We start from the raw sequence: 25,127 nt of genomic DNA on the forward strand, positions 1-25,127 counted from the left end.
CACTTCAAGAAGGATGCGGATAACCTGGAGAGGGTCCAGTGAAGGGCCACTCGTATGGTTAAGGGCCTATAGACCAAGCCTTATGAGGAGAGACTAGAGAAACTGGATCTATTCAGCCTCCGCAAGAGAAGGTTGAGAGGCGACCTTGTGGCTGCCTATAAGTTCATCACAGGGGCACAGAAGGGAATTGGTGAGTATTTATTCACCAAGGCGCCCCTGGGGGTTACAAGAAATAATGGCCACAAGCTAGCAGAGAGCAGATTTAGATTGGACATTAGGAAGAACTTCTTCACAGTTCGAGTGGCCAAGGTCTGGAACGGGCTCCCAAGGGAGGTGGTGCTCTCCCCTACCCTGGGGGTCCTCAGGAGGAGGTTAGATAGGCATCTAGCTGGGGTCATCTAAACCCAGCACTTTTTCCTGCCTATGCAGGGGGTCTTACTTGAGGATCTACTGAGGTCCCTTCCGACCCTAACACATAACATCTATGAATCTTGTTAAAGTTTCCCATGAAAACAAACATTTTTTTTCAAAATAAAATGTTTGGTCTGGAAAAAATATTTTTCCCAAACAAAATGCTGTTTGGTAATTTTTCTTCTGAAAGACAACCTTTCTGTTTTGTATTGATGTGGTTACATTTACGTTATCCCAGAACAGGTCAAGAATGCCCAGAGTCGCAATGTGCCTGTCATGTCATATCTTAAAATTATAATAACTGAAATATCCATTACTTTATGTTAGATCATGTTATTAGATCTATTGAGGTCCCTTCCGACCCTAACATCTATGAATCTATGAGTGTTATAGCGAAATAGCGCTAAGCAAAACAGCGTTAAGCGCAGGTTGCCTGTATATACCATATTTACTCACATAGGAGGTTCCCCCCTCCCCCCCCAAGTCAACAAGGGGGAAACGCCTCTTGTCTTAGATTTGCATACACAGTTGGGGAAAAGAGATGGGGGAGGTGGCTGCCTTGGGTCTTGCTCTGTCTCTGATTCTGGCTCTGAGCCCGGTTCAGGACCAGTCAGATCCACCGTAACCTCCTGCCCCACCTCTACTTCCCTTCTGCAGCATCTGTTGCTCCCTTACTACCAGGCCGAGCTGGGTTCCGGCTCAGACTGGGCTCCATCCTGGGCATGGAGCATGTCGAAACTCCTTCACCTGCCTGGCCAGTCAGTAGCACTGACACTGCCTCATGTTCAGGCAAAAGTTGAGCTTCTATATGCTGTGGTCCGTGACCCAACAGCCTGAGTAGCGACTGACAGTAAAGGCAGGGCTGTCTCCTGTGGGAAAGAGGCAGAGAGTGGGGTTGGGGGCAGGGTGCAGGTGGTAGGGAGCAGGAAAGATGCAGGGGGAAGAAGTGAAGGGGCAGAGGGCACCTGACCCCTCTAGTCACTGTTTACATGCTGAGGCAGTGGGGGTTTATAAATTCATAGATGTTGGGGTTGGAAGGGACGTCAGTAGGTCATCGAGTCTGACCCCCTGCTCTGGGCAGGAAAGAGCACTGGGGTCAGACGACCCCAGCTAGGTGCTTGTCCAGTCTCCTCTTGAAGACCCCCAAGGTAGGGGAGAGCACCACCTCCCTTAGAAGCCCATTCCAGATTCTGGCAACCTTTACTGTGAAGAAGTTATTTCTAATGTCCAACCTAAATCTGTTCTCCATCGATTTGTGGTCATTGTTCCTAGTTATTCCAGGGGATGCCCTAATAAACAGAGCATCTCCTATTCCCTGCTGCCCTCCGCTGATGAATTTATAGGCAGCCACAAGATCACCTCTCAGCCTTCTCTTGCAAAGGCTGAAGAGATCTAGGTCCCTCGGTCTCTTCTTGTAGGTCCTTGCCTACAGGCCTCTAACCATATGAGTGGCCCTCCTCTGAACCCTATGAAGGTTTTCCTCATCCCTCTTGAAGTGTGGCACCCAAAACTGGACACAGTACTCCAACTGCGGCTTGACCAGTGCTGCATAGAGGGGAAATATCATCTCCCTGGACCTGTTTGTCATGCATCTGCTAATGCATGATAAAGTGCGGTTAGCCTTGTTGATCACTTCGTCTCAATGATGACTCACTATGACTCCAAGATCCCTTTCTGCTGCTGTGCTGCTGAGAAAGTCATCCCCCAGCCTGTAAGTGTGTTGGTGGTTCTTTTTTCCCCGGTACAGCACTTTGCATTTGTCTTTGTTGAACTGCATCCTATTTCGTTCTGCCCATTTTTTTCAACCTGTCCATATCCACCTGGATCCATTCCCTACCCTCTGGTGTGTTAACTTTGCCCCATAATTTGGTATCACCTGCGAACTTGGACAAGGTGCTCTCTACGCCCTCGTCCAAGTCACTGATAAAGACATTGAATAGCACCGGCCTTGTGGCACTCCACTGCCCACGTCTTTCCAGGTCAATGTTGACCCATCCACCACCACTCTCTGGGTGTGACCCCTAAGCCAATTTGCCACCCACCTGACCGTGTAATCATTTACATCACAGCCTGTCAGTTTATTTACAAGAACAGAATGAGATACTGTATCAAAGGCCTTCTTAAAGTCTAGGTAGATTACATTTACCTCAACTCCTGTGTCTAACCATTTTGTGACCTGGTCATAAAAAGAAACAAGGTTAGTCAGGCAGGATCTACCTGCAATGAATCCATGCTGATTTCCTTTCAGTATTATTTCCCCTGCTGGGCTCCCACAAATGTGATCCTTAATGACTTTTTCCAGTTTTCCCAAGGATAGAGGTGAGACTAACTAGTCTATAGTTTCCTGGTTCCTCCCTTCTCCTCTTCTTGAAAATAGGGACCACATTGGCCTGTTTCCAGTCCTCTGGGACCTGACCGGAGCACCGTGAGTGCTCGAACAGCTGTGCTAGTGGCTCTGCTATGACACTGGCCAATTCCTTCAGCACCCTTGGATGAAGTTCATCCGGGCCCACTGATTTTTGAACACATCCAGCCCCTCCAAATGCCCCTTCACTAAGTCTGCGCTAACAGTTGGTGGGTTGGTGTCCCTCCTGTGTCTGTCTATGATTCAATTGGGAGATTTGTCTTGGTCTGTGTCTAGGAATACAGATGCAAAGAACTCATTGAAGAGCTCAGATTTGTCCATCCGTCCGTCGTGTGTTGTCCCGCCTGTGTTCCCCCCCACCCCCGGTCACCGGTGCCAATGCTCTTGAGCTTTAACACCTCACTAACTAATCTCCTGAGCCTAGTCTTCTGAAGTCTAGCTCTTCAGCCCTGCTGGTTAGTTTACCCACCCTTCACCTGATAGTGAATTCAATCAATCGATGGTCACTATGCCCTATGTTATCTTGTACCTGCAGATTCCCCACCAGGTCATCCCCTGTAGCTAACACCAAGTCCAGCAAGGTGTTTCCTCCAGTGGGATCGTATACCTCCTCTGTTAGTTGGAGGTCCTGTATGCAGGTTAAGAACCTACATGAGTGGTTAGATTTGGCTGACTGCTCCTCCCAGCAGATGTCAGGGTAGTTTAGGTCACCCATGACAACCATTTCTCTTGACCATGCAGCCTCTGAGAGCTGTCTGGAGAATTTCAGGTCTAGCTCATCCTCCTGGTGTGGCGGGCTATAGTAGACCCCCACTACCAAGTCCCTTTCCCCCTGACCTCCTTGTAATCTTATCCTGACCCACAGTACCTCGGTTTGGCCCTCCTCTGATCCCATCTTGATTATACAGGATGTACATTGTTCCTTAACATAGCAACACCCCCTCCCCCTTTTTTTCCCCACTCTATCCTGTCTGTACAACCTGTAACACTCAATGCCTACTGCCCAATCATGAGTAGCGTCCCACCAGGTTTCAGTTAGTCCAACCAGATCAAAGTTGTTGCTTGCAAGCAGGAGTGCAAGTTCCTTCTGCTTGTTTCCCATGCTCCTAGCATTAGTGTAGAGACATTTAAGGCCCCTGATGGGGCTTGAATTCAAGACAACCCTCCAATATTTAGATTCTTTACCTGGAAAATTGTAAGAAATGTATACATTTTCCATATATAGAGTTTAATTACTAAGTGGTAGTCTTGAATCTAAGATGAGCCTGAATTTAAGTACGTACAGTATTGCCTGAAGTTTTATATTTAAATTTTAACTGTGATTATATCTGAATTGGCATTCTGCTTAGTGTATCTTCTACCCTTTAAGGTTCTATCACAGCCTCATGAAAAAGTAAGGTTTTCAAAATAGTTCCCAATGTAGGGTCTGATCTGAAATATGCTGAAGTGAAACGAGTAGGTCTTTCTACTATGTTTAATAGGTTTTGGATAAGGCCCCTATTTTAACAGTAAAAAGGTATTGCCCACAGTTACTGGGTTTTTGGTTGGAGCTGTGTTGGTCTAAGGTTCTGTTGGTAGATGTGATATCTTTTCTTGCCCACAGTTAGGAACTTTGTTCTAGTGTTGTGTCTTCATAAGCAATTACCTCCATATCTTGCTCACCCCATTAATTTACTTTTAAAAGAGTAATGATATATTCAAGAATATTTGTGTGTTTTTATTTTTTTTATTTACAGTATTTTTCCTGTTGAGACATGAGGGAATATAAATTATGTGCTTACCAGCAGCATTTAAAAACCAAGTCATTCTCCTCTGAACTGTCAAACATTTTTATGCTACCTTGCTATTCCTCACATAAATAAAATTATTTACCAAGTTTTTGTCTAAAATTATTTCCCATGCTATTTCCTTCAGGATAGAAAACTAAGAAAATAAAATTGAACTTTGAACCATTAATAGATGAATGAAGCATGAGGAGAAATTTATGGAAAATAGAATTTCCCTAATGTGATACTAGACTTGTGAACATTTTTGTTTATTTGTTGTTTACATGTTTTATTTAGTGACATGGTTGTTATGTACAACTCTTTTCTTAGGTTTTCAGAATGCTAAAGTTCATGTTGCACCTGATTATCTTGTCTAAGCATCAAGATTTACATCTTTTATTACAAAATAAAATATTTGGTTCAGGGACTCCTAATGAAGTCGGGTAAAAAGCCATTCATATTAAGGGCCACTTGTGTGAATTTCATACAGTTCTTTATTGGGTATTTCTTTTCAGTTTGTGTTATAACAGTTAGTTTTTGATGGTCAATTATTTACGTATTGGTTTTAAAAATTACAGATGTAACTAATAGATAGTGTGGCAAGCTATCCCAGAAGGATCTAGTACTGTACTATTCATGGAGACTGAACAGTCTTTCTAGTGAAGCCTTTGCTAGACTAGTACTCCTTCTTTGCATAAAATGTTTCCTTTGAAGTGCTGTCCATTCAGCACTTTCCACAGCCATTAAGTATTTTTGGTGGGGGAATTAAATAATTTGGCTAGTTTAAATTGGTCAGGCCTTTTGATAGCACCTCACTTAAGTCTGGCTGCTTTTTCACTTCCATCTTCTGATAGGATAGAATTAAGAGTGTTTAATCCTTCGTACCAATCTGATTCAATCAGTAAATAAAAAAATGTGAAATGTTCCCTTTGAAGAATCTTGAAAACCGCTTTACATTCCACTTACCCAAATGGCCAGCGAGACAGTCACTTCAGGATATAGATCACTGACTCTGCTACTTGAGGTCAAGGTGAAGCACCCCTCCTTTTCACCTATTGGAATGTTGTTTTCCATATAGAGACTTTTAACTTTTCTCTTAAGAGCCTCTACTGACCATTGTCTCAAAGTGCTTGAATAGTAATACTGCTGCAGCAAAGTGGTCTTATCTCTTAGTAAAATACCCACATGATAGTGGAAGGATATTATTATAATGACTATTTTGACAGTTAAGTTTAAGAATTTTTTAAAATGTTAATGCTGATTTGTGATAAGAGTGTATTGATTCATTTTTAATAACTGTTCATTTCTACAGATCTCCCTTCTTTGCCTGAATAATTTAGTAAGAAAAATGGTGTTTCTATATAGACAATTGCAAATTAACATTTTTGGCCTTGTGTATTTCCCTTTCTCTTAGGATTCAATGTTGGCAGAAGTGCTGGTGGCAGATCAACTCTCAGGGAGATTAACCGGGATGCATGTCATTTTCCAGGCTTCCCAGTTCTCCAGTCTCTTCTCCCTAAGCATACTAATGTAGCTGCGCTCTATTTCCTCCTCATGGCACTTTTCCTGCAGCAGCCAGTCACTGAGCTGCCTGAAAACCTGCAGGTCAGTGCACCTGTCATCATCAGCCGATGTAATCAGGGTTGCCAGGTAGGGATTTAGTAAGATATATAAATGTAATTCTGCATATCACCAAAGAGAACAATGGGTTAATCACCTCAAATAACTCCACAATCAGTTTATCAGTTTTGTATTCAGATGTTGGGACTCAAGGGCTAAGTAAATAGTCTGTAGTATATGGAGAATAACCACAAAAAACCTGTCTTAATTTCTGCTTCTCCATAACTGAAGTGGTTTCTTTAAAAAAAACAACAAAACAGTTTTTTTGGTGAGGGGTAGATGGATGTTTTATGTTCTAGCTCAGGGGTGATTAACAACCGCAACCTGCAGACCAGTTCTGGGCCCCAGCATTCTTACCTGGCTTAGGAGGCTTCCCATGGGTCCAGAAATTTGGCAGTGGGGGGGCAACGCAGGGCCAGAAGTTTGAGCACCACTGATCTAGATAGTAAATAAGGCCTAGACCTTCACTCTGTGACATGCAGGCAGAACCTTGCTACCCTCATGGAATTCTGTTGAAGTTAAAAGAGCTCTGTGAAACCACAGACCTGTTGCAGGAATGGGAACTGAACTGTTGGTGTTGACTGTGACTTGTGAAACCTGTTTTTAAAAATCTGCTTTAGTTCCTAAGAAGGCACATTTCGTCCTTTGCAATACATGTATTGCTGGGGGCTGGGACATTGTAGAGGAAGCAACAGTATAGGAAGAATATGTGGTCTTTGAAGGTTATAGGCAGAATTATGCTTTTTATTAGGAAAAGTGTATAGTAGTTTTTAAGTCTTTTTTATTTTTTAAATGGCACCTAAATTTGTATAAGTAACACCTGGTGGTTATTTTAGTGAATGGCATTATATTGGTTTTATTGCACAACAAATGAGTACATATAATTTGGGGTAGCATGGAAAACAAAGCCAATATTTGAATAGCTAATATTAGCGCAGTAGAGGGAAGAATCATAATTCAGGTTGACATAGTGCTTTGTCGGATGGAGTGAGCACTAGCATCCATTTAATTGTAGGAAACAAGGAACAAGAAATAGAGAAGTATCTGTAAATAAACTTATGTTCCCTTTCATCTGTAATTTATATAAAGATGAATATATTATTGCCTTCGTCAGTAACACATTTGTGTATGTCCAAATTGAAGTGGATCCTTTCAGTCTTAATTTTCTTTATAATTCATGCAATTTTACTTGAAATACGCCATCTGAAAATTGAAAGCAAAACTGCATAACCTGCTTAAAATAATTAAACATTGTAGGTTTAAAATCAGAGGTTCATTACAGTACTTATAAACGTTCATGTTGTTTGTTTTTGTCATTGGTTTGATTTTGACTCGATGGAAAAACAGATTGGCTTGTTTTTAGATATGCAGCACTTTGTAGATTTTGTTCTGAAAACTACGAACAAATAAGTTGAGTCATTGACAGGATTGTTTGAGATTTGGAACACTGCTTTAAAAGATTAAGGAAAAAGACATTCGTTCTGGGAAGGAACGTTTACCTTGTGCTCCTCATGACATGATTCCTTCATGGAGTTCTTTGCACTAAACCCTGGAGGGAATGCCATGTGGTATATTTAGTGATACTATATCAAAATAAAGGAGCAATCACTTATGCGATATAGAAAATCAGGAAATCAACAATTCAGTTTCTGAGGAGCAACGGTTAACTGGCTTTTCTGTTTCTTTCTTCCACCACACCTCTAATAGTTTGATTTAGACTCTATTTGGACATTTATATTTGGAGTTCCTGCCTCCAGCGGCACTGTGGTCTCTTCAGTTCACAATGTTTGCACAGAAGCTGCCTTTTTATTACTGGGGATGCTCAGGAGCATGCTGAATTCTGTGAGTACAAAGCTCTGTTGGTGTTCCTCTACCTATACAGAATTTGTATCTCCTTCAGTCACTGTTATGATGGACAATTTAGGAAGGTCAGGGTTTTTGCGGGAGAATAATTCAGTCAGGACTCATAATTTTGTTGTTAGCTATCTCAAATTATTCTTGGCCTACACTTCATTTATTTATTTTCTCATTTTTCATTATCTATAGAAGTACACATAGTTGCAAGATTAATAGTGCTTTTGCCCAATGAAATTAGGCATTGAGTTTTTCCACTTAAAGTAGAAATGATCAAGTGCCCTTTGCAGAGGTTGTGGAGTTTCTTTTCTGATTGGGGGATATTTAAAACTATGCAGCCCATCTGCTTGGAGTTGTGCAAGTTACAGATTTTGTGCATGAAGAAACAGCCATGTGCAGACAAGTCTATTGACTATTAATAGCTTCATGCTGGAGGAAATCCACTGGGTACCAGAAAATATGTGTTTTGCATTTTTTTAAATGCTTATTCTGAACTCGTCCATAGAGAGAGTTTGATGTTGCCGTTCCTTAGAGACAACATGTTTATCTGTTTAAATAGTAAAGTAGTCCTTTCACTTCCATAGAAATTATTTGAAACCTGTATTTCAGTAAAAATAAATAAATAAATAAATTGAAAGATGCTACATCACTCCACTAGAGGGAACTGGCTGCAAGGAGACTCCCAGCCTGGGAATGATTACTTCTACCAGAAACAGGCATCTTCTTTTTGTTGAATTGACACTTTCTGCTAATGCAGTAGCAAATAGGTGGGACGGGAAAAATGATCAGTATTGTAGAAAAGTGAAGGGAGGAATCTTGGTTAGAAGGCAAAGCTGAGATAATGGTACAGGTTTCCCTTGATTTATGCGGGTTATTTATATGCAAATTTGCTCTTATGCGATGAGTATATTTAGATCCATAATTCATTATGCGAGGTAAATTCACTCTTATGCAATCAGCATAGACGCCCCCCCGCCCAAGCAGATAAATCTGTAGGGGAAGGGGAAAGGGCTGTGGCCCTACTCACCCCATCCCTGGCTGCAGCGGCCCTGGGAGTGGCTGGTGGAAGCGGCCTGCAGCCATTGGGCTGCACTGCGCTCCACCTGTCCCCCCCCATGCCTGGGCTCACCCCAGCTCCTGGGCCGCGCCATGCCGTGGTGCAGGCAGCTGGTGTTGGCTGCTCCCGAGGCCGCTCCAGCACGGGCTGGTCCAAATGCAGACAAGTGGAGCCCCGGGCGGTGCAGGGTGTGGCATTCAGCCCACCCCAGCTGCAGTGGCCCCGGGAGCAGTCAGCACCAGCTGCCTGCAGCCACTGGGCTGCGCCATGCTCCGCCTGTCCCCACTCGCCTCTGCTTCTGGGCTGCGCCATGCCCTGGTGCAGGCAGCTGGTGTCAGCTGCTCCCAGGGTGCTCCAGCATGGGTTGGGGTGAGTGCCGCGCCCCACACTGCCCGGGGCTCCGCTTGTCCGCACTCACCCCAGCCCGTGCTGGAGCGGCGCCAGGCGCAAACACCAGCTGCCTGCACCAGGGCACGGCATAGCCCAGAAACAGAGGTGAGTGGGGACAGGTGGAGCCCAGGCATGGGGGGACAGGTGGAGTACGTCGCTGCCCAGTTGCTGCAGGCACCTGGTGCCGGCTGCTCCTGGGGCCACTGCAGCCGGGACTGGGGTGAGTGCCACTCTGTTCCCTCTGCTTTGCTGCCTTGTGCAGCTGCAGGAGCAGAACCCCTCTCCCTGCCCCTTCCCTAGTCCCAGCTTCACTTCCTCCCTCACCGCCATGAGAACCTATCCCTATTTGTTACATTGTAAAGTGGATTCGCTTTATGTGAATTTGATTTATGCACCATTCTCTAGGAATGCATGTACCATATAAATAGAGGGAAACCTGTATTGGGTGAAAATGTGCTATGGAAAGTGAGAGAAAACTAGATAAGAAATAGAGTGAAACAGACTGAAGTTAAGTTAGAGGGAAGAGCAAATAAGCAAAGGTTTATAATACAATTTGAAAAACAGAAAAAAAATTCTTCTGAAATTTTTTCCTTTGTTTGTCTACTCAGGCCCCAGTCTTTTGCCTGCCTTAAGTGCGGCCCTACACTAGCACAAGGGTTCATTTGCTTAGCTTTTAGCACATGATTTTCATGTTACTAATTACTCTTTTATGTTGATAATTTTCCAGGTAGTGGGGCTGCAGCCACAGGAAGAGCAGCTCCAAGACTTTAGGAAGGCCTTCAACACTGTCTCTCACCCCATTCTCATTAAAAACTAGGGGACTGTGACGTCGACACCTACACAGTCAAATGGGTTACTAGTTGGCTGGGGGGGGCCGCACCCAGAGAGTGGTGGTGGATGGGTCCCATTCAACCTGGAGGGATGTGGGCAGTGGGGTTCCGCAGGGCTCAGTCCTCGGGCCTGCACTGTTCAACATCTTCATCAGCGACTTGGACGGGGGTGTAAAAAGCACCCTGTTCAAATTCGCAGACGACAATAATATGCAGGGAGAAGTGGGCACGCTAGAAGGGAGGAATAGGCTGCAATCGGACCTAGACAGGTTACAGGGGTGGGCGGATGAGAACAGGATGGGTTTCAGCACTGACAAGTGCAAGGTACTACACCTGGGGAGGAAGAACCAGCAGCATACCTACAGGCTGGGGAACTCCCTTCTTGTCAGTGCAAAGGCAGAAAAGGATCTTGGAGTCATTATTGATGCCAAAATGAACGTGGGCTGACAGTGTGGGGAAGCGGTCAGGAAGGCCAACCGTACCTTGTCATGCATCCACAGATGCATCTCAAGCAGGTCCAAGGAGGTGATCCTCCCCTTCTGTGCAACACTGGTCAGGCCGCAGTTGGAGTACTGCATCCAGTTCTGGGTGCCGCACTTCAGGAGGGATGTAAACAACATGGAGAGGGTCCAGAGGAGGGCCACCGCATGATCAGGAGTCAGCAGGGCACCAGGAGTGACAAGAAATAACAGTCACAAGCTGGCAGAGGGTAGATTCAGGCTAGATATTAGGAGGCGCTACTTCACTGTCAGGGCGGCTAGGATCTGGAACCAACTTCCAAGAGAAGTGGTGCTGGCTGCTACTCTGGGGGTCTTTAAGAGGAGGCTGGATGAACACCTCGCCGGGGTCGTTTGACCCCAGTACTCTTTCCTTCCATGGCAGGGGGTTGGACTTGATGATCTGCTCAGGTCCCTTCCGACCCTACCAACTGTGAAACTGAAGATTGCACAATTATGTACTAAAGGCATTTGAATTTGTCTGTGTGTAGGCAGCAGAGATTTAGGGTAGCATAACTTTGTATCACACAAAAGAATGCATATGATGGACTTTGCATACTGATGAACATTAAATATTAACAGGAAATTGTTACCTGTGCACAAGGAAAGTTGTTTTTTTTGTTTTTTGGGGGGTTTTTTTGTTTTTTTGGGTTTTTTTTGATACAGAGATTCAGTAGAGAGGTGGTTCTCAGCTTGTGTTTTTGCTTGCTCCAAGAACCCTTCTATTTGTCAATGGGTGCACTATTTTTAAATGAGTTCTTTGATTGATACCATCTACAATAATAACCTGTTTGAAATTTCTTTTCAATGCAGCCTTGGCAGTCAGAAGAAGAAGGCTCTTGGCTTCGAGAATATCCAGTCACCTTGATGCAGTTTTTTCGATATTTGTATCACAATCTTCCAGACCTAGCTTCATTGTGGATGAGCCCTGAGTTTCTGTGTGCACTGGCAGCAACTGTGTTTCCTTTCAACATTCGACCTTATTCAGAAATGGTAGGAAACTTAAAAATTGAATACATACCATTGAGAATATTTTGTTTTCACTTGCTGGTAAGTCCCCCTACCCCTCACATACACACACTCCCTTCACTTAAATATTAACTAATTGATAGATATCTTAGATGAGCTACAGGCAGAAATCTTTTCATGAAACAGAAGAAGACATGGTGGTTGGAGTAAGCTCCGATAAAGCTTCTCTTAAATCCTGTACAGCATGTCTTTGCTGAACTCCATTTTTTTTAAATATTGGAAATAGCCTGAGAGCTAAGCTCTAACTTTATGCACGGAATTTTTGACCATTTTATAAAATAGATATTTTTGGTGTCTAATTAAGATTAAAATGAAATGAATCTGTTCTTGATACCAAATGTGAACAAAAGACTAAATTGTATTTAAAACATTGATCTGAACATCTCTTCTTTTCATAGATTGTTAGGGGCTGCAAGGGACCCTGCAGGTCCAACCCCCTCACTCTAGTCAGGAAGGCAACTGGGGTTAGGTGACCCCAGCGAGGTGACTGTCTAGTCTCCTCTTGAAAACCTCCAGGGTAGGTGACTGCACCGCCTCTGGAGGGAGTTTATTCCACAGTCTGGACACTCTGGCTGTGAAGGAGTCTTCCCTGGGGGTGCTCTAGTGAACACTTGTTCACCGAGCTCCTGATGCACTCCTCTGATATAGTGGAGAGCTGCTATCAAGTCCCCTCTCAACCTTCTCTTCTTTAGACTAAAGAGGCCCAGGTCCCTTATCCTTTCCTCATATGGCTTGGCTGGCAAGTCCCTGATCATACAGGTGGCTCTTTCCTGCACCCCGTCAAATTTTTCCACATCTTTATTGAAGTGCGGTGCCCAGAACTGGATGCAGTACGCCAACTGTAGTCTCACCACTGCTGAGTACAGCAGGTTTATCACTGTCTTAGTTTTACATGAGATGCACTGGTTGATGCATGCCAGTGTGGTGTTTGCCCTGCTGACCACTGCCTTGCACTGACAGCTCATATTCGTACGATGGTTAATCATTACCCCTGGGTCCCTTTTGGCTGTGGTGCAAGTCAAGCTGTCACCACCGAGCCTGTATGTGTATTGTTCTTCCACTGTGCGCAATATTTCAAACTGCCATGCTAAGAGCAGTATATATGTTTTGTGTCTATTTAATTAATCTTACTGAAGCATCTCACAGACATTAATAGGGTTTTGGGGGGGGGGGGTTCACTACCTCTGAAACTGACGCACAGGTTCAGTTCCTTTGGCCAGGTCACACAGGAAGGATATGGTAAAAACCTGGAACTAAAATCACAACTCACGGTTCCCACTCTAGGGCCTTAACCACAAGACCATTTTACTTAAGAAAGATTGTTTTCAGATCTGAAAGGGATGGTGAGGGTTATATTTGTTTGCACTGCCTAGACATGCCTGTTGTTGGAAATTCCTTCTTGCTGCTGTTTTACACTAAAAGTCATATAACATACCACAATATGATACTGACAGAGCAGTAACAGAAAGAGGGATGACAATCCAGGGTTGATATTGTAACACAATTTTATTAAGTGCATGGGCATGGGGAAGCGAGAAGAGTAAATATAGCCAAGATAAGAAAAAAATAATAGAAAAGAATGTCCCTTCCTGATTATCATTATCATCCACTAATTTTAGTTGATACAATATCTTCCTGTCAGGAAGCCGTGTGTGTATACAGACAGAGAGGACCAAACTAAAAATGTACATACTCATGTGGATTTGGTAAACTTTTTTCTTTTAAATTAACTTGAATTTAAAATGGGTGCACGTACTGACAGTCACTCAAATCAACTGATTTTTAATAGAAAATACATTACTACTTATGAAATTACAGCAATGTAATTTTTTTTCCTGTTTGGAGATAATTGAAATTAAATTCCTGTAAGACTGTCTACATAAAGAGAAACCTCTCAGTTGATTGCAAAATGTCAATAAATGTTGGGGTAGGAGAAAAAATTGCTCTGCCCAGCTTCTTTTGGGCTTATGGTAACTTGGAAATGCTAAGTATTCTTTCAGGACAGGAGCTGAGAAAATAGTGCCCATCAGCCAGACTTCTAATAGATGGTAATATAATGTTATAAATATGCACTTACAAATAAAAAATCTGTTATACTTTACATATGTGTATTATACATAACTGTGGCTTGGAGTTTACTTGCTTTAGGTAAACCACAACAGTTGTTATGAGAGAACTAGCAAATTGCCTGTCAAGAATGACAAAGGGTGGCAGGAACAGAGGCCTGTGTCTGCACCACCCCTCCTGCCTCAGGCCGGGGCTGCTCCCTGCCTCCCCACTGCTGTTTTTGCCTGATCCTTTACCCTCCTCCCCTTTGGGCTGGGGCCAGGGCCGCTCTCCGCCTCTCCCCGCTGCTTCGGGTTGGGGCTGGGGCCTGAGCCACTTCCCACCCCCCACTTCAGGCTGCAGGCGGGCCCGGGCCCTGGCCCCCCCTTCTCCCCGCTGCTTGGGGCTGGAGCTGTTTTCCCCCCTCCCGTTCGGGCCGGGGATGGGGCCGTTTCCCCCCTCCCCCTTGTGGCTTTGGGCCGGGGTCTGCAACTGCAGTGGTCGTCATGGCGGCAGTGGCGGTCACGACTGGGGCAGAGTGCAACCACCAGTAACCCCCCCACCCCTTCCTGCTTCCCTCCCTCCCCTATTTCCTGCTGCCTCCTCCCTGCCAGCTGTCTGCCAGCCTCTGGCTCCAAGAAGGTGACCCACTCTGTCCCCTACATTATGGCAGCGCTCCAGTCCCTACTGTGCCCCCCCCTCCGAAACAGGGGAGAGGGGTGAGGCCAGCAGAGAGCTGCATTTTAATTGCATTTTTTTGCAATATTGATTTTTTTTTTTAATTATTTTTATAACTTCAGTTTATGATTTCTTGATCATTTGTGGGGGGGGGGGAGGGTTGTGATTGGTGCATTTATTCTTTGAGGAGCCTTTACTTCTTCCAAAGCTGAGAAAACAACTTGAACAGTTTTCAAGGTTCTGGGTGAAATGTAAAACAAGTTAAGGGCAACGTATACTCTTGCCCCACTCATGCCATCACCCATCATGGGACCAAAAGGGTGGGAAGGGAAGGTACTTTTCAGGAAGGTACTTTCAGATAATTCTGAAATAACTGCAGGAAATAGAAGAAAGAGAAGAATATATAATGCAAAGCTCTACAATTTCAATATGTTCATTTTCATAGGTTACTGATCTTGATGATGATGTTGGATCCCCAGCTGAAGAGTTTAAAGCATTTGCAGCTGATTCTGGCATGAACAGGAGCCAGTCAGAGTACTGCAATGTTGGCTCCAAGACCTACCTGACCAACCATCCAGCCAAGAAGTTTGTGTTTGACTTCATGCGTGTGCTGATAATTGATAACCTCTGCCTTACACCTGCTAGCAAGCAGACTCCACTGATAGACCTTCTGTTGGAGGTAGAGCTTGAATTTTTTTTGAGTGGAAGGGTTGGAATAGGGCATGGCGGGACGGGGGGGTTACTTTCCTACATGTTAAAATTCATAATAAACTTTCAGATACGTTTACTTAGCTCAGGGGTTCCCAGAGCGTGACTCAGGAGGCACTTCCACGCCGCAAAGTGTTTGTATGCAACCTGCAAAGGGACTTATTATGGTGGCCAACCCCAACAGAACCTGCTGGTTGGCAAGGCAGTAGCCATTGGCTCTGGTCAATTAGTACTGAAGCTGACCTTAGCAGCAACCCTGTGATCCTTTGTTAAGGATAATTGATGGACTTAAAGCAGCAGGGAATGCAACTTCCCCTTCCCCAACCTTCACGCCAAGTATATACCAGTGCGCTAAATGTTTTGGGAGAAGCTCAGTTATGTGAGCTGGCCTCACTCATTTGTCAGACAAAAAAAGACTCAGGGGCATAGGTCCTACTCAAGCTTGAATTAAGTGATGGTGCTTGTATTTATAACCTTGTATGTGTAAAGTATGTTTTGTTTCACCTATTCATCAGTAAAGTTCTGCACTGTATATTCAGTTTGATGTTCCACCATGCACAAACTTTGGGAAACCCTCATCTAGTTTTCTTCTGAAGTTACGTAAATAAGTGCTGAATATCAGAACTACTGTTCATTTGCTAGAATGTCTTTTAAATTCTCATTTAATATCAACCAGTATTGTTTAGAAAAAGGTATATGGAGCTTAATGTATTGTACTTATACATTTTAATTAGCTGTAGTTCCTCATAGTTAAATGCGTGAAGCTTAAATAATGTTTATTTTCATATCAATTCCCTCCATACTTTTTGGCACAATAAATGCTGTGTAAACCAAAGTCTGACAGCATTTGTTAAACTGTGCTCCTTCTAGTGTACTTAACTGATAAAACCGTGTTGCTTTGGAGCTTATGATTTCTTTGTTCTGGATTGCTCTGTAGAGTCAGTGATATGCATACCGTAACGTTTCTCTCAGAGACAGCACAGAATCTTAGTCAGAGTCTCTTTGGGAAACTGTCTTTCTTATTTAAATGATGGTTCTGATTTCTGGAGGGGACAATTCATCAAATTCAAGCACTTCTAAGATGAGCTGGTGTTATAGTTGTGATTTCACATTGTGCTGTTTGCTGTGCTCTTTGTGCATATCTTTCATATCAGTTTGCAGACTAATATCCCATAATCCAAAGGCTGTGTGGGAATAGGGTAGGGAGAAGTTACCTTTCCCTGCCATCCCGATTCTTTTATATCACCTAAAATGTTATACAGACTTTGGGGGTGCTTTAGTAATGATGGAGTCATCTGCATAACTTCCCCCTACCCTAATCCTTAAGGCACCCGAGCAAGCCACAATATCCAGGCTTCAAAAATGAGGCTACCTTGATGTTTTTTTTTGTTTTTTTTTGTTTTTTTAATTTAATTTCACTATTGCTGATAATACCCAATATAAAAAAAATGCTGGTAACAAATCTCAAAAAGGTTGAGTGGGGTTGTTCAAGCAGCCATTCATTATATACACAGTCTCTACATTTGAATCTATGGTAGTGGCTATGGTAGTAATGGGCCACTCTGCTCAAGTGGTTTGAAAACACAAAGAGTATTGGTCCTTGAAAGAAGAGGAGGAGGCTCCAGTATGTGCGGTATGGAAAAGTGTTAGGCTTCCCAGAAAACTACTAATAAAGTGACCCATGCCACTACTGTCCCAAGCTGGGGACAGAGGACTTCAGTGCAAAAGGGGCAAAGCCATGAAGGAAAGGGTGGGGCATCCCTATGGGAGGTTGGATTTAGGCCCCTGAAATCTCTTAATCTGGGCCTGGTTTAACTACATGGTTAACACATTGCACAAAACGGAATCACTGAACATGAGTGCAAAAAAAAAAAAAAAATACAAATTTCTTCTCCCTTCCTCTCAAAATGCCTTCATTTTTTTTCTTTCCTTTATTTTGTCCTTTGGCATTTATTGGTGCTGGTAATCCAGATGTTTTCTCAAGCTAGCTATTTACATACAGACTCCCACCAACCTCTGCTGTACTATTTTTTGTAGACCACACCTTCCTACTTCCAATTTTCTTTATATGCTCAGTAACCTTCCTTTGGTCAGTCAATTTCCATTATAATTGCTCATCATTCTATAATTGGGTTTTATGTCTGTATATTCATTTACTCCAGTGGTTATCAAACTGTTCCACAGAACCCTGGGGTTCTGCAATAGGTCGTCAGGGGTTCCACAAAGAGATTGGGGGAATGACAGAGTGGACCAGGTGGTATTATGCCACCATTGCTTGCCTGGGTTGCCTGCCTTTGTGTCAGCCCTTTAAGATGGGGGTAGGGGTTCTGCGGTAGAAGTGGCTATAAGAAGTTTGAAAATGACTTTTTTCCTCTAGTTTATCCTCTCCTCCCTCTTAAAAAGCCAGCAATACTGTAATTTTGATTTAGTCTCGACTACGGTCACTTCTTCCATTCTTTATACTCAGCCAAGGTGATCACTGTTTTAAATGTTCCAAAATACAGCAGAAGTTACTGCCCTCCTACAATTCTATTCTTGCAGTATATGCTTTCTGGTTTTTATTTGATAACAGTGATGGTCATGCTTGGTTCTCTATGAGACATAAAAGGCACAGTGCCTAGAAGTTGCTGAAAAAAATTTAAACAGCTCATTGTTTCTTAACGTTTGATTTGAGGAAATGGCAGGACATCTGGTAGGTGATGTCTTACTGAAGGGGAGAAAACTCCTTGTCAGAATCTGCAAATCTGCTGTATTTGCCTCCTTTAAGTCCTCTTGAAAACCCAGCTCTGCCATATGCCTATTATTTACTCTCTCTCACAATAGTAGAACTAAGAGCCATAGGAGGAAGCAGGTTAAAAAACAAACAAAAGGAAAGTCTTTCACACATCATGCAACTCATTTGTCAACTTGTTGCCACAAGTGGTTGTAATAGATGACAATTTAACCAGATTCAAAAAAGACTAAGTTCTTTAATGGGTATTAACTATGGTAGTAGGGATGTGACCTCTGAATTAGGACTTCCTAGGCCTGTGAATATTGGAAGCTGCAAGGGAAGACATGGCAGGGAACATATTACAAATATTTTTCCCTTTTATCATCTGTTCTGTGCCATTGTGAGATAGCCAAGACTGGGCTAGATGGACCTGTGTTCCTACCCAGTATTGCATTATTATACATTTTTGACTGTGTCCACACAAACAGGGTTATGCTTTTGCAGCAGAAGACATAGCAGTGGCACAAATTTGTGCTGCTAGTTTGTACTGCAGTTCATGCCCCTGCCTGTGTGCTTTGCGGTGGGACACATTGTCCTGCTGCTTCATGTGCTGCAGGGGGAGGCTGGCTGGGGTACAGCGTGCCTCAGCCAGGGCTGTCCAGTCCCAGCACTAAGGCAACCTGTGTCCTGGCCAGCTGGGGAGCGGCATGTGGAGATGGGGGAGCAGGCAGGCTTGGGCTGCCTATTCCCCTGTCTCCATAGGCCGTGGAGCCCCTGCAGTGGGGCACACTGTGCCCCAGCCAGCTGCTCCGTGGCTGGCTGGGGTGCAGTGTGCCTCAAGATGGGGAAGCAGGCAGCCCTGAGTTGGCTGCTCCCCTGTCTCAAGGCACACTGCATGCCAGCCAGCTGCTCTGCAGCTGGATAGGGTGCAGTGTGCCTCAGCATGGGGACTCCACAGTGGAGCCCTGCGCAGAGGCACATGGAGACAGGGAACCAGCCATCCCAAGGCTGCATGCTCTCCCATCTCGAGGCACATTGCACCCCAGTCAGCCAAGGAATGGCTGGCTGGGGCACAGGGCATCTCAGCACACTGGCTTCACAGTGGGGCTTCTGCACTTAGGCATGAGGAAGTAGGGGAGCACCCAGCCCAAGGTTGCCTGCTCCCCCGTCTCAAGGCACACTGTGCCCCAGCCAGCCAGGGAACAGCTGGCTGGGGTGCCGGGTGCCTCAGCATGGTGGTCCTCATGCCTCAGTGTGGGGGCTCCACAGTGGAGCCCTCATGCTAAGGCACAAGCAGCCAGCCCAAGGCTGCCTCCTCCCCCGTCTAGAAGCACTCTATGCTCCAGCCAGCCAAGGAGCACAAGGAGACAGGGCAACAGCCAGACTTGGGCTACCTGCTCCCCTGTCTTGAGGCACCCTGCACCCCAGCCAGCTAGGAAGCGGCTGGCTAGGGTGAAGGGTACGTCAGCTCGGGGGCTCCATAACATGCAGAGATGGGAGAACAAGAAGCCCTGGGCTGCCTGCTCTCCCATCTCTGTGTTTGTCCCAGCACCCACCACTTTGGAGTGGTTTGTGCCACTTTTCCCCAGGTTTTGGGGTTTTTTGCTACTGGGAAAACCCTGTAGCAAATTTTGCTTCAGCGTTGCAAATTAACAGTGCTGCACACTGATTAAGTTGCAACTCATGTGGTTTGTGGTGTTGCAGATGTTTGCAGCATCACAAACCCCACATGCCAGCATGTCTGGATCCAGCCCTTAAGTCTGTCATCTGATGATGGTTAGGAAGAAGTGAGCTATGCTACTGCTGCATGGTGTACTACACCCACAGTTTTTGCAAGAAGCCAGAATACACAAATAACGTGCTATTTTGCCATTCTATTTCCTGTTTCCATTTTTTTTTTCTTTGTCCATTTGTTATATCTGGTCTTTTTTAGATTAAAGTGCTTTGGAGCAGGTGCTATTACTTATTGTTTAGTTGTACAGTGCCTTACACTATGATTGGTTATGTCATTGAAGCTTCTTTATATAATCAAAGAAATGAGTAATAGATGCAACCCTAAACAAACAAAAGAATCATCAGTATCTAGATAGTAATAAAATATATGAGCGAATATGTTCTCCCTCAGTGTATGCTGGGTCAGGAAGTACGGATATTCATAGTCCTGAGAAACACTAATAGAGAGAAGAGAATCCAGGGAGTATTTGGCTTGCTAGGATTGCCATGTGCTATAAAAAGAACTAACTTCAAGACTTGTGGGCATCAGTGGGGTTTAGGTTGCTCATTGTGTAGTTCTCTAAAGCTAAAGCAGAAATACAAAAATATCAGTGTAATGGTTTTACATTATTCAGGTAGTCAGGTTAGTTAGGTGTAAACTAGACGGTGCCCATAGGAACCAAGAAAATACCTATCTCTGTTTCTCTTTATACCTTGATTAATCTTTGGGGCTAAGTACAGACAGTCAAAAAGCCTGAGGCTGAATTGATTCAGTTTTTGCAGGTTAGTCTAAACTGCAGAGCTTAAATTGAAATGTGAGTGAACAGACGGGAAATGCAACCGCATGCCTACAGTGACTCAGGCCAGAAGCTGGGGGGAAAAGGGGGTACGAGAGCATGGCTCTCTGGCACATAGCCAGTATGGGCTGTGTGTTCACTTCCTCTTCCTGCCACCCATGTGGTCTCTGGGATTTGCAGTCCAAAATCACAGCAGTAGGACTCAACAGTGTTGCCCGTCATTTCCTTGTCGTGCTTCCAGGTGCTTCTGGGATTTATAGTCTACAGTCGTAGCCAGCAGTAAGTTTGAGCGGGCAAAGGGGTGTTTAACCCCCTTCCCTGGCCCCAGGCCCCAGCCGGGGTTTGCCTGCAGACTGGGCTGCATCCCCAGCCAGGCTGCTCCACCTCTCCTCTCTCCCCACCCCCTGCCCTGCCCGCTTGTCAGCCAGCCCTCAGTGCTCCAGCTAGGGAGCAGAGGGGCAGGGCCAGCCCTGCTCTCTGGAACAGACAACACAGCCCAGCCCAGGGCTGCAAAACATGTTGGGATGCTGGGGAACTGTGATTTAACTTGAACCAGGAAAGGATTTGGGACAGAAGTTTCATGAACTGGTTTGACTCAAATCAGTTAGGTCTGATACTACATTCAGCCAGGTTTATCTTAAACCAGTTTGGGCCATTTTAAAACTGGTTTATGTGCACTGCGCCTCTGTTCTGTTATAGGTTTAAACCAGTTTCTGATCACTTAAACCATTTTGTGTAACTTCTGTCCCTAGCCTAAGAGTGCATATATTTACCAGTTTCTGTTATACAGGAAATAACCTAGCAAAATGGGAATCTAATCTATTTGGTGACAATTAAGCGTACAGTCTACAGATTAAGCTCCATCCTTAAGGCAGGTCAGTTAGAGAATACATGTGTTCCCAGAGTCTCAGAAGTCAGAGATGAGGAAAGAAAGGTCATCTAGTCTTTCTTCTTGTCAATTCAGGGCTATTCCCAGCAGTATGTTTTATAGAAAGGTAGACTTTTAAATTTCTAAATAATTGAAACCTTTCTGAAATTTTTATGCATCTACTAATGTGGACATTTCCATGACCATAATTGTTAGAAGATGGAATCGCTCTCTGGTTTGCAGCTGAACCCTTTAAATATATATTGATTATGTTTTGCAGGCTTCCCCTGAAAGATCAACAAGGACGCAACAGAAGGAGTTTCAGACTTATATTTTGGACAGTGTAATGGACCACTTACTTGCAGCTGATGTTTTATTGGGTAATTTACTATTTTGGTCTAGCTTGTCCATTCACCTTTCATCCTCACTCCATTACCCTAACTTAATCCTTTCTTTCAAAGATATCTTGTGTCCTTTCCCTGTAAAGTTTGGGAGTGTTGTGATCTTCTGTATCTTTGTCTTTTTCTTTTTTGATATATGAAGAGATATATTACTGTATTGCCAAGGCATATCTCCATCATGCCAAATATGTGAACCTGTAGTAGTTCAAGAGTTGTATATGTGAAGGGTGGGTTTTTAATATTATAAATAAAAAATATATATATTGAAAAGAGAGGAAGAGGAAATGGGACTTTTTCATCCCAGAACAATCAATCCTGCTCCTCTTCTCAGTGGAGGATTTTGGTACTGCCCCAATTTAATTGTGGGTGGGAGTTAGGCTGTCATTAGTCACCTTGATTTCCTTTCCCATATATTATTATTTTATTATGGCACGGCACTCAAGAGAACCCACCAGGACTAGTGCTTCTTTGTGTGCTAGGTGATGAACACATGCACACATGCTGAAAAGCTCGTCATCTGGATGGCAGTCTGAAAAGCTTGATCGTGCAGATAATTTGAGGTCAGGTACCTGGATGAGCAAGGTCGGAGAGGGGCAAGCTATTAGGGTACCTTGTCTAACATCATGCTGGCCTGTGGATTTCCCTAGTTCTCATGTTGCTATCTATCCCCAGTGTCTCTTCCATAGCGAGATTTTTAGGGCTGTGGCCTTTTCTATTAAAACTTCAGGTTACCAAACTTCTTGGGGTACACTCCTCCCTGGTCTTTCCTTCCTTCTCCTGTCTGGCATTAGTTTTCATGTCAGGAGAAAACATGTTTATCACTGTCCTCTACCAACAATCTTTAGATCATAAGGTGCTGCTGTTAAAAATGGCCCCATCCTATTTTCAGTCAAGTTTTGCCTTCCTCTGGTGGGTTTACTGCCTCTGAGAATATTTGTGGGAAGCAGAAATGTCTTTGCTGAGTACATAGACAATGGGAAAACAGTAGAAAGATGCTGTATCCCTCCTCAAACCAAAAAGCAGTGTACTTGTAAGATCCAGAGGGAGGTTTCCCTTGTGGGTTCTGATTCATTAATAAAATAATTCCAAAACAATACTACATGAAACCCAAGGGCAGACCTCTTCAGACTTGGCTGTCTTTTACAGCTTCTTTAACCCATCCTAAACCTTCTTGCTAGGGTTTCTTTTCCCCTAGTATTCCTTTCTCAAGTCTTACCTGTGCCAGACTGGCACTCTACCTGAGGCACATTAGAATTTCCCATTTATGTACGATGGGTACATGAATGTGCTTTCCAACAAAATCAACACCTGCTGACAATGGATATCTCAAGTGAACACTTTCAGTTTGTTTACCACATCCCCCAATGAGGTCTTTATTTAAAAACAAAAGAAGCTACAATTGGCATAAACATGCGACTGCGTCTTAGTTTTTATCTAGTGATGGCCAGTGGAGGGGAAAAGACTGTAACCATGCCTTAAAAAATAAGAGTCATGTTCTTAGACTGGAGCCCATGGGAAGGGGAGGTGTACAAAAATGACATTGTGTGGTGCACTGGAAGGTATAATGCCTCAGAAGCACCATTCTTCAGGGCCCATAATTGCTTTTAGGGAGAAATAATTTACTGTGTGCATGTAAAGAAGGTGACATATTCCTTTCCCCTTCAAGCTTATTCAGCTAGCTCTACTGGTTTGCACTTGAGAGTGGAGGATGTGTCAGAACCGTGTTTTACCTATTTGCTGCCTGTTTCTAGGAGAAAACGAGGAGCAGCCCCCATACTCCTCTAGACGTTGGGATTGAAATTGTGGTTACAAAAGCTTAGAGGAACTTTATGCCCTGCTTGCGCCACTGCATAGATGCTGAACATCTTGTTACTGTCTAGCCCTAAGGAAACAAGAAACTACCATCACAACTGTGTGTTAGAAGAATTGTTGATAAATGTTATAATCAGCATATAAGTGTATGAGATAAAGTAGAAACTAAGATCTGTTATATATTAGAATTTATTTTTTGTTTAGCATAGTTTAATATAAACAAAATCTCATGTATGTAAAATAGGGATATAAAATATTGTTTAAAAAATTATTCATTTAACCTCCTCTAATTATGTTGGTTAAACAGTTAATGGATAACACAGAAGTTTGGACACAGCTGCTGCTGGGAGTCGCTCCTGGGCTAGGGACAGAAGTTGCATACAAACAGGTTTGATCAGAAACCAGTTTAAACCTGTAACAGAACAGAAGTTCAGTGCACATAAATCATTTCCAAAATGGCCAAAACTGGTTTAAGATAAATCTGGTTGAATACAGTATTAGACTTAACTGATTTAGGTCAAGCCAGTTTACAGAACTTCTGCCCCAGACCTATTCCTGGTTTAAGTTAACTCACAATCTCACAGTCCCCCGGGATACTTTGCAGCCCTGGGCTAGGCTGTGCTGTGCTATCTGCTCCAGCGGAGCAGGGTTGGCTCCACCCCTCTCCTCCCTAACCGGAGCACTAGTGCTGCTCCGGCTGGCTGAGAAGGGGGTGGGAAATCCTGCTCCCTGACATTCTGAGGCGAAGCGAAGGGATTAATCCCCATCTCCATCCCCTCTCATACCAGCACAGGACCCCAGCTGTGGTCTGTCTGTCTGCTCGTCCCCAGCCTTCCCACCCTGGTCACTGCTCAAGCGGTGGGGGTTGGGGGGCTTGGTGCTGCAGCTTCTTGAATTCTTCTTTCATTGTCTTTAACAGCTGTTCCTTTTGTTGCATCTCTTTAGTTAAAGCTTTGCACATCAGTAGTAACCCTTCTAGAACGGTTCATTTCTTTATCTTTTAATTTGCCCAGGGTTTATGCCCAGAGACAGTCTTGATCACAAAATTGTACAAATGTATCTGGTCCACAGAATATATTCTTACTCCAAAAACCCGGAGCTGTTTTTCTTATCCCCAACTTTTCTAGTTCCGATGGCTCTTTTTTCACCGAGCCTGCCATATCAAGTCAATCCAAAAAGCAGGAAAGCTCCTGAATTCCAGCTTTAATCTGTGTTCCTTCCCCTGCAAAACCAGTTTGGCAAGTTTAAGTGACTGAGCCTCCAAACCCCTGGAACAGATTTCAGTCCTCAACAGCTCTAAGTTCAAGCAGTCTCCAATTTCTAAGTCCAGTGTTCAACAAAATTTCTAAGTGCTGGGCACAATAAATTCTCCCAGTCCAAGCAAATTCAGTAGTGCCCACCCAGGGAAGGGAGGAGCTTGAGTGCTCCTGCAACAAGCAGGGGTGGGGGGGCTGGGGATGCTTGGCAAGGGCTGCTGCCCCCCTCCCCCTCCACGCACACCCTGGCTGGGGACTCTGCAGGCCACGGTGGGGGTTTAAACCCCTCCCCAATCATACTCAACAGCCTTTTGGG

General features: G+C 44.1%; 1 protein-coding gene across 13 annotated transcripts in view; it reads left to right on the forward strand.

Moving 5' to 3' along the window:
* WDFY3 (WD repeat and FYVE domain containing 3) overlaps window positions 1-25,127 on the forward strand; it is a 379,376-nt gene that overhangs the window by 280,820 nt on the left and 73,429 nt on the right. For 11 of the 13 annotated variants that reach the window (XR_003096142.1, XM_025215013.1, XM_025215023.1 and 8 more), the window contains 5 exons: window positions 5,957-6,192; window positions 7,870-8,004; window positions 11,604-11,783; window positions 14,989-15,222; window positions 21,623-21,722. Coding sequence is in view for 12 of the 13 variants with exons in the window: in XM_025215013.1 (XP_025070798.1) it covers window positions 5,957-6,192; window positions 7,870-8,004; window positions 11,604-11,783; window positions 14,989-15,222; window positions 21,623-21,722 (885 nt within the window). In the remaining variant the exon portion in view is untranslated. The remainder of the gene's footprint in view (window positions 1-5,956; window positions 6,193-7,869; window positions 8,005-11,603; window positions 11,784-14,988; window positions 15,223-21,622; window positions 21,723-25,127) is intronic. The other 2 variants (XM_025215019.1, XM_025215022.1) reach the window with 2 other exon arrangements.

This window comes from Alligator sinensis, unplaced genomic scaffold, assembly GCF_000455745.1.
Source record: "Alligator sinensis unplaced genomic scaffold, ASM45574v1 scaffold1142_1, whole genome shotgun sequence".
Taxonomy (NCBI): Eukaryota; Metazoa; Chordata; order Crocodylia; family Alligatoridae; genus Alligator; species Alligator sinensis.